Source organism: Scleropages formosus, chromosome 4, assembly GCF_900964775.1.
Source record: "Scleropages formosus chromosome 4, fSclFor1.1, whole genome shotgun sequence".
Taxonomy (NCBI): domain Eukaryota; kingdom Metazoa; phylum Chordata; class Actinopteri; order Osteoglossiformes; family Osteoglossidae; genus Scleropages; species Scleropages formosus.
Genome location: NC_041809.1, coordinates 17,077,314 through 17,086,760, shown reverse-complemented (window position 1 = coordinate 17,086,760; position 9,447 = coordinate 17,077,314). Strand labels below are relative to the sequence as shown.

At 43.2% G+C, this 9,447-nt stretch overlaps 1 protein-coding gene across 1 annotated transcript; it reads right to left on the bottom strand.

Moving 5' to 3' along the window:
- Nucleotides 1-188: 188 nt before the first annotated feature.
- Nucleotides 189-9,068, bottom strand: vps26c (VPS26 endosomal protein sorting factor C). Its single transcript, XM_018755339.2, has 9 exons — nt 8,945-9,068; nt 5,381-5,524; nt 5,106-5,255; nt 2,405-2,485; nt 2,244-2,318; nt 1,568-1,718; nt 801-953; nt 536-654; nt 189-269 (listed from the first exon to the last, which is right to left on the bottom strand). Exons 1-8 carry the CDS (start codon nt 8,999-9,001, stop codon nt 572-574), a joined length of 894 nt encoding a protein of 297 aa, XP_018610855.1. The 5' UTR covers nt 9,002-9,068; the 3' UTR covers nt 189-269; nt 536-571.
- Between the last annotated feature and the right edge of the window lie 379 nt (nt 9,069-9,447).

The following is a 9,447-nucleotide window of genomic DNA, read 5'->3' as shown; positions in this document are numbered from 1 at the left end:
AAAGATATTCCAGCGTAGATACAGGTGTGAACAGAATTGTAATCAACACTTTGAGATGCAATTTTAGCACTGCTGATGTCTTCCATGGCACCATCCCTGGGCGCTGACACTTTTCGCAGCAGTTCAAGCATTCATTTACGCATTTCCTCCCATGATTCCCTTCTGCCACACCAAGTATTCTCAGTGCAATCCTCCCTCCTGACTGTAGGCTTTCACACATCATCTCCAATGCTGGAGATAGTGGGTTTCCACCAGGAATCACTCCAGCGCTGCAGACGAGATGGCAGTCATATTGCTTTCATCCAGAACAGCTTACAGTTTTGCACATTTATTTTTACCAGAGCCATGCAAGGTTAAGTACCTTGCATAAGGACATGACAAGTCTGGGATTTATACACACAGCTTATAGTTTAACTTGATTTCTTTAAACAGGACAAAACATTGGTAACATGTAAATTAGCAGTTATTTAAAATACTATGTTTATATACATATGCACATTTTTTTTACTGATGGTGCAACGTAGAGGCAGTTTACCATTTAGATGCCAGACTCCATGGCGTTGGTGGGTGTTCAGACCCGGCAGAGTTTGAGAGGGAAGTTCTCTGTGATCAGGTGGTCATCTTGTAGAACTATCACTACATTCACTTCAAATTCTAGAAAAGACCAAAAAATGCACATTTTGTTTACTGGACTGAAATATAAACAAAAACTAAACATTTTCAGACAATTGCTGTTTCTGGTTTTAATTGACAAAACTGGCTGTGGCCACAGGTGTGCCAAAGTGATGTGACCAACGCACCAATTTTGAAGTTGGTGGTCTCGAGGGTTGGGCAGGTGAAGAGTCTGGGGAAGATCATATAGATGGGAATAGGCAGGCCATGGCACACATCTCCCTCTGCTATTTGAATGTTCTGGATCTCGGTGGCATCCCTCGCATAGCCTTCTGCACAGCCTGCGGTTGAACAAGCTCAACTCAGTTGGCACTTTCAACACCAAGCACTGACCAAGGAAGCATCTTTCAAAAGGCTGAGCACTGCAATTTGCAGACTATAATATGAACATATAAAACTGGAATATAAGGAAAGGAAGGAAAATCACAAGGAGATCTTTAAACCTATTTGTAAAAACTGATTCCTGCACATACAAACCCAATTTGGGTGTTCATATTAAAGGTTAAATTCCCACTGAATAAATTAGAGGAGGTGGCCCTTGGAGTGATTGCCCTAGAAAGGCCATATCGAGATGAACAGACCATCATAGCTTCGGAAACTACAACATAAACCTTTTGTCCCAAAGTTAAGAGTTTGATTCTTCCCTTATTATTTTTGTATTCTATCTTTAATGCTACTTAATGTATTTAGAACCAGCTTCACGGGCTGCTTAACATTTCACACCCAAACTGATCACAAATGCCTTTTACAGATGGGATTCTCCATTCTGTCCTAGAGGTGACCTAACTTTTTAACAGCTGTTCTGACATCTTGAGGGGGGATAAAACAGCAGGACTCAAACCAGCTGGTCTGCTTGGACTGGGCCCGTGTGTTCGGCCCAGGTTCCGGTGCTCACCACATGTCTCCACTCGGACCAGCTGCAGTTCGATGCTCTTGATGGGCACCTCTGAGTTCTCCACCACCAACTCGCCGGTCAGGGGCTGCGTGATCACGCAGCTGGTGGCATCGAGATGGCCGCGGATCAGGAACTTGGGCAGGGAGACCCTCTGCAGGGGGCAGGTGAGTCACTGGTGTGAGAGGGCGGCACCACCAAGCACTGCAACCTTCTATACTGCATCATGGATGCCTTGCAGAGTACAAACAACCTAAACACCCTGTACTTCTCTTTGAGGTAAGAGGATGGATGACAAATAGTATTTGCATAGGAATTTACACAATGCAAGGCAAAACTAAACAGTTCAAGAACACCAATAAAAATCACTTTATACAGCTACAGAGCAAATTCTTTATTGTACTACCTGCATCTATTCTTGATATTTAAAATGGCTTAATTTGGAAATATCTGTATGTAAAAGCTCTAAAGCTTTAAAATAATCAGCATAATTGAACTGGTGCTATAATTTTCTGCATTGCATGCATTGGAGTTCCTTTACAGAAGAATACTGTTGAAGAGAAGTGTCAATTTTATAGCTATTCTTGAAGTGAGGTACAATGAAACCAGTCCTGCATCAGGCAAACTTAATATCTTAATATAAACTCCACCTCAGGCAGGCAGGGAACAGGATTCTAACCTCTCTAATGTTCTGCAGCGTCTCGGGTGTGATGCTGAAGTCTACTGGACTTGGCTGCAACCTTCCTTTCTGTGGCTGTTGAGGGAAATTGTGAGAGTCGAAAACATTTCTGGGCTTGTAGGGGGTGGGGCTGAATATTTCAGGACAGCATGGGCTCTTACCTGACAGTGGACCATGAACTCACAGGTCTTGCTCAGATCTTTGGCCAGTAGAGAGCGCTTCATATCACAGCGCAGGGTATACTAATAAAGTCAATGAACAAAATCAGAGGTTGCAGTATACTGTAAACAAATAAGTGCTCATGTTCAACTGATGTCCATAATGTTCACCCCATTACTTATTTATTCAATTATTTGATGCTTTTCTACCAAGCTGACTTACAATACGAAGCTATTTATAATGACTCAAACTTAACAAGGACATATTATACCCAGGAGGGGTGGGTAGCCACTGGTACTTGGATCCACAGATGTTTTTCTTTTTTCCCCCCGTTACAGTTGGGATTTTTTTTTTTTTTTTTTTTCTTTTCCCCCTCTCCTCACCTTCCAGCTGGCTCACTTTGTAATTTCTCTATAGCCACCCTAAATGTAGCTTATCACACCCTGTAACATGATGGGGTAATTTTTACTATACCAATTCATGGAAAGGGCCACTTGGATACTGACATAAAGAGTTGGATTTGGGATTCAAACCTGAGTCATTTGAGTACAAGGCAGTGGCTCCAACATCTACCTGCTGCTGTTGAAAAATTAAATGCTTTATAGCACCCACCCCAAAAGCATTATCCCATCTTCTTCCCTCCCATCTGCACTCTGTGTCTGCTCCCGCCACATGTGTGACAGACCCTTGGTAGGACAGGCCAGGAGGCAGAGTTCCAGGTCCCGCTCTAATTGCTGACAGAGTTTGAAAAGCTTCCTGATTTCAGAGACCTCCCAGACACCAAGCAGACCACCCGCAACAAGCTCAAAAATATTAGTTAAATAAAATGGGGGGGAAAGGAGGGGGCAAGAGAATTGGCATGGCTGTGTGTGTTTGGGAGGAGCAAGGGCCCAGTGTCACAAGATGTGTTTCGTAACATTGCTGAAAACCACAATAATATATCTGTCACAGCTGGAAGGGCTCAAGCGAAGAAACACAAGATATGAGATATAACTGTATTAGAGGCACCATGGACGGGAAGAGAGTTGGCTAAAGACATGGAGCAAAGCTGCATTTTTTATTATTATTTTTTTTTTAACATTCATGTTAACGCAAGTTGTACTTGTCGGAGACACATGCTTGAGAATTCTGTTTGGAACCACATGTGATTAGTCAAATATCTCCATTTTACAATTTAGCAATCATTACAAAATGTTTTACTAAAAAGTCTACACTGCACTTCGCAGTCGGTGCAACTGATCCGTTTCTTAAATTCAGGTAAATTTAAAAACACCATGAATATTAACTTCATTAACAGTTTTACAGAGCTGTACCTGGTGGATCCATTACTTCACCCGTTTCTCAAATTCTCTAGTTCCAAGTTTAATACACACAGTGCTGGATGCAAGTGTTTGAAGCCCTTGTGTCCCTTAGTTTTACCACGAAATGGTTATTTAACGAGAATCAGTGTTTCTCATGTGACATAATAGGTGTGTAATGACCAATCCCATGTGTTGCTTTAGAAGAAATCGTGTGTAGTAGAAACACATGAGTAGTGCAGATGTAAAAATAAGCAAAGCCTGGGTTGCACTAGTTAAACTGAGTAGATAAGTAGAATAAGGTGTGTAAATCATCAATCCATTTATAAGTTTAATATTTAGATGTTATAAGTTTAATATTTCATACATGAATGATGACCATCCCTATAGGGTTCACATACTTTCATGCAACAGTGTATATTGAATAGATTTAACCAGTAGCAGAAATTCATTTGTGTTGTCGCATCTTGGTTGTAGCAGGGCAAGGAAAAGAACTATGGAGGAGATTATATCTTGACACTTTATTTCCATTACGAAAGAGGGCAGGCAATACAAAATTAAGTGTTTGCACATTAACAGCAGAGAGGTTTCTGGTGGGATTTGTGCCCCTTCAGACACCAATAATTGTTTATCTTTGGCAGCTGGAGTCGAGATGAGAAAGATGTCGACAAAAGGCAGTTTTTCAGAGCCTATTACTGTCAACCCCTAAATAACGCTCTGCTCAGTGTCGGGAAAGGCAACACGACACATTTGCAAAACAGTTCATTCTTGCCTTCCATCTCTATAATTATTCATCATTAGTTAAATTTAGCAGCTGAGACAAAAAGGACTGAAGTCCCAGTTCTGCTTGCCAGCCGAGGCGGGCGCAACGGAAAAGTGTTTTAATGACCTTTGAGGAGAGCGTCCTGGACCCGAGTCAGCTGACAGTGCTGGAATGTGCCTGCTGTGGACTAACAAACATGGCGATTCTCCTCGCCTGCAGTCTGGATGGTGGCTCAAAGAAAAGCGTATAGGTTTAACAGCCAAAAGGAATTTAACAACTTGGACCACAGAGAGCCCTACCTGATACTGTGTATGTGGGTCATGCCTGGTAGATACCAGACATGTTTTCATATAATAAATACAGCACAGGCTGCCATTCAACCTTTTCGCATGAGGTGGAGGACTACTTTGAAAGTATTTCCAAAAACTCACACTCAAAAATCTTCTTGAAGGATTTGGCAGCATTTCGAAGGCTAGAACACAGTATAAACGTTAGTCTGCGGCATCGCTGCCAGCCCAGATGTGCGGCACTGTTCAGGTCAGGGAAAACATGGGCCTAGGCCTTTACCATAAATTGTACTTTTGCTGAGATGTACGTCGCTTTGGACAAAAGCATCTGCAAAATGAATAAATGTAAATGTACCTGGATGTTGACAAAGACACCATGGTAGGTCTCGTACAGCACTTTGTTGCCCTTTGCATGCAGTGGGAACTCAAAAGGGATTTCTGTCTTGCCCCCTGGGACCTTTCCTGGCTTCACCACCTCGATGTTGCTGGTGATAAGCTGGATGGGCTGCGACAGAGTAAGGTTCCAAAAGCACCCATCAGTCCACCATTCTGACAGTTCTCGATAATCAAACAGATGGAAAAGTTGGTCTGAAACTAAAGCCACTTTAGGTCACACATCTCCTTGCCCACCTTGACGGAGTTGTAGAAGGCCTCGAACACACCTACACTCTTGGAGCTGAGCTGTAGGTTCACCAAACCCTCCATGGTCAGGGAGATGCCCTGGTGCTGCACTGCTTCCTTGCTGCTGATGACCACCACACCTGCCAATACCTCCTGCCAGAGACAGAGGAAGGGATGCTGTTAGCCAAACACCCCATCCATTCCCGTGTAGGGTCCAGTTTATCAGAGCCTATCCTGGAAGGACAGCACAGGAAGCAGGGAACACCCTAAAGATGATGCCAGACCATCGCAGTGTGATCAAACATATACACTGAGGTCAGTTTAAATTCCACAGTTCACCTGAAACATGTCTGTGGACTGTGAGAGGAAACCAGAGTATGTGTAAGAATCCCACACAAACAAGGAGAACATGCAAACTCCACCAAGACTGAGCTAGATTCCACACGCAACCCAGGAGCTGTGAAGCAACGGGACTACTGGCTGCGCTGCCCTTAAACAGCTCCAGTGAGACCAAGCCAAGAACCTCATGGATGATCAATACTCCCAAGTGGCAAAATGAGATCCTGGTGCAGTGTGTTGGGGGAACTGCACACCTTCAGGTCAGCTTAACATTTATAACGCAGATCCATTTACTTGCATAGGGGTTACAGCTGCTGTCTTCAGACCCAGAGGTTGCTGGCTAAAATCTCACCAACTGCTGTAGTACCCTTGAGCAAGGTACTTACCCCAAATTGAACCAGTAAAGATCACCCACCTGTATAAACTGGTAAATAACTAAGTATTTTGACACTCTAAGTCAGTCTGGAGAAAAGGATAAGATAAATGATATGTACGGGGAAAAATATATGAATGGCATTAAACATGCACAATTCCTTCTCTTACACTAACAAAGTGCTTGGTTAGAATACAAAAAGATGCACTGAATAAATTACATAGTAAATCATGTATAATTTGGCAAAATCATATCTTACATACACTGATCATATTTTTTTTTAAAAAAAACATTTAAGGGATGGAAAGCAGTAACAAATAGCAGCTGAGGAATCTAATATTAATAAAGTATTGAACATTTCTGGGAACCACTGAGAAACTGTTGGTCCTAAAGAATTCTTCTGCCCCTGCTGGAGAAATACCCTGGGGAAAAGCACAACCAAGGCTAGCTTGAAGAAGTGAGGAAACATCCATCTTCCCAGCACGAGACTGAGAAGTTCATGCTCTACTTGCTGCTATCCAGAAGCATGAATAGCAAAACAAGAGGAGCCTGGCATGTCTGGTAGCAAATAACAAAAGCAGGCATTGCTCACTTAGGAGATGTCTTTATGCAGACAAATTCTTTGATGTAACATACTTAAAACTGAGTGTGTAATGGTGAGCAGAAGAAGGGGGAAAAGGCTGCCAAACATGGGAAACCAGCTCAAGTATGTGTTCCTGTGCTGGTTCATGAGAATTGCTCTGGAAAATGACAAAGCTATAGAGTAATTTCAGTCCGGCTATGAAAGTCTTCACGCTTTAGTCACTCGGAGGTCGACCGCAAGACTTCCCCCCCAGCGAAGGATTCGGTCAACGAGCCTGATCTGGAAATGAGGTGGAATGTCTTGCCAGCTCCTCAGCAGCACTTCCATGAGACAGACACAAGTCATCCCTCGAGAAGTGCTGCCCTGGCGTACTCACACGTCTGACTGGAGCCATGTGTTTCAAAGGGTCACCTCACGGCAACCTTGTAGATGACTTAAATGTTTAGCAATGACGTGTAACAGTGCAAAAAAGGGTGATGGCCAAGACATCCAAGTAAGTTCAGCCCAGGGACCACAGTTTTCATCGCACAACATGCTTGGTGATGACATAACCTCGGTTTTGGGGTGTGTAGCCTCTTTATCACCATTATCTGCCTGATGCACCAAAGCCTAATAATATGTTGCCACATGAAAGCATATTAAGGGTCCATGAAATATCGATGTATTTAAATTTTTAATGCCTCCACTAGCGAGTCCTTTCCCTTCGGCAAGACCGAGTTGTGCTCTGTGTCAGCAGCAGAAGAGCTCTAGGAAAGAAGCAGCCTGGTGCAGCTCTGCATGATGCCACTACAAATACCAAATTTACTGTACCAGCAGCTATGGGCCTGTATAGGAAGACACATTTTTTATGTGTTTGTTTAGAAGAAATTGCAGGGAAAACACCCAGGTGTGTTTTTTTTTCCCCCTCATGCATCAGTACTATTGCATATTATTATAAATTTTTTTGTTTTAAGTGGAGCCTTTATCCAGGGCAACTTACATTGATAATCAACTTTACAATGATTTACCCATATATACAGCAGGATATTCTTACTTCATTCATTCAGGGTAAGTGAACTAGTGACAGACCTATAGCAGGAGTGGTTAGATGGACACACCGGCTGTTTACTACATCTCACTCACTCACACACACACACAAAGTTCTTTACAGATTTCAATGAAGGTTCCGTTAAGCACGAGATGTTTCCTCATATCGTTTGCTTTCTGTGCACTCCTCCAATACTTCCCAGTCATTTTGTTCATTCAGAGTTCATTCTACACTTTACTAACCATCCCAAATAAAAAGTACATTTACTCATTTAGCTGATGCTCTTCCCCAAAAGTGATTTACAATGTTAAGATTACAATTATTTACCCATTTACTCAGCTGGGTCATCTTACTGGAGCAATTTAGAGTAGGTACCCTGCTCAGAGGGACTATAGTTTGAGGCTGGGATCAAACCTGCAACCTTTGGATCCAAAGGCAGTAGGTCTAAACACTACACTACCAGCTGACTTACATTCCTAGATACACTACTTACAATGAGTCACTCATCCATACAGGAGTGAAACACACTTTCTCTTTGTTACTCTCTCACACACTAAGGAACATACAAAGACCACACAGATTGAGTGGGGATTGAACCCACATCCTCTCGCACCACTCAGGCGCTGTGAGACAGCAGTGCCGTGGCATTTAGTGCCACTGCACACATTAGACATTTCCCACTAGTAAAAGACAATGGATGGCACTGAAGTCATGGAAGCTGCTACGATACGTGCAGCAAGGAACAGTGTTGACAACACAGGAGGAGGAGAGAATGCGAACAGGAGGATCCTGTCACTGTAAGTTACCCACTTCCAAGGTTTACCCACCAGTAGACACCTGGTACCGTAGTGGTTAGAGCTACTGCCTGGATCCAAAGGTCGCAGTTCCGTCTAGTTATATGAGGTACTAACCCAATTGGCAATTGCTCCAGTGAGAAAGTCAAGCGTGTTGCTGCTTGCTTGAAACTGAGCGTCGTCAGCTAAACTAAAGAATGAATGCGTGAGGACAAAGCCGGAGGACCGGAGCAAGAACTGAGCTCTATTATTTCTCCTTCTCCTGTAGCCTGAGCAGAGAGGGCAAGAACGCTGTCCAAAACAAAAAAAAAATATTAAGAAACGCAAGAGACACTGACTGAGTCTGACAGAGCTCCTCCAGTCCCGAGTCGCCTCATTTTCCAAAAACTACTACTAGCCAGCTTATTGTTCACTATTGATTGAACCGCTAAAGAATAGCCTGCGAAGAGCATCTTACCCCTTCATGATACACTTTATTTGCTCGCTTGAGTCTGATATCCAGTCCGACGCTCATTTCGACAGGTTGTACTCTCGGCGGTTTTGTGTCCCCTGTGGAATAACAGACCTACTACTTCCTGTTCGTTAACACGGAATAAACTTCCTGTCACGTGTTTAACGCACTTCCTCACGTGACAACAAAGCAATCACGTGGTGCCAGGAGCTCATGATTGGGGTTTTTGCGAATGTCGCGGTTATTCGTAAGCGCTGCGCCAAACTTGTGCTTCTTCGGCGTATTGATACATTTGTCTTTTCACGCTTACAAACTAAAAAATGCATAATGCACCACTTGTCTCTGGGGTAATAGTGACACAAAGTGGGAGAAGGTAGTGTAGTGCAAAGTCGTGTGTAGTGTGGCGAACCAGCGGAGACAAAAATGCAGAAAATCATGCTCTGTACTGAACATGTCTTTTTAATAGAAGTCGATACAAAGACATGATCATACAGGAGGAGGAGACGGTT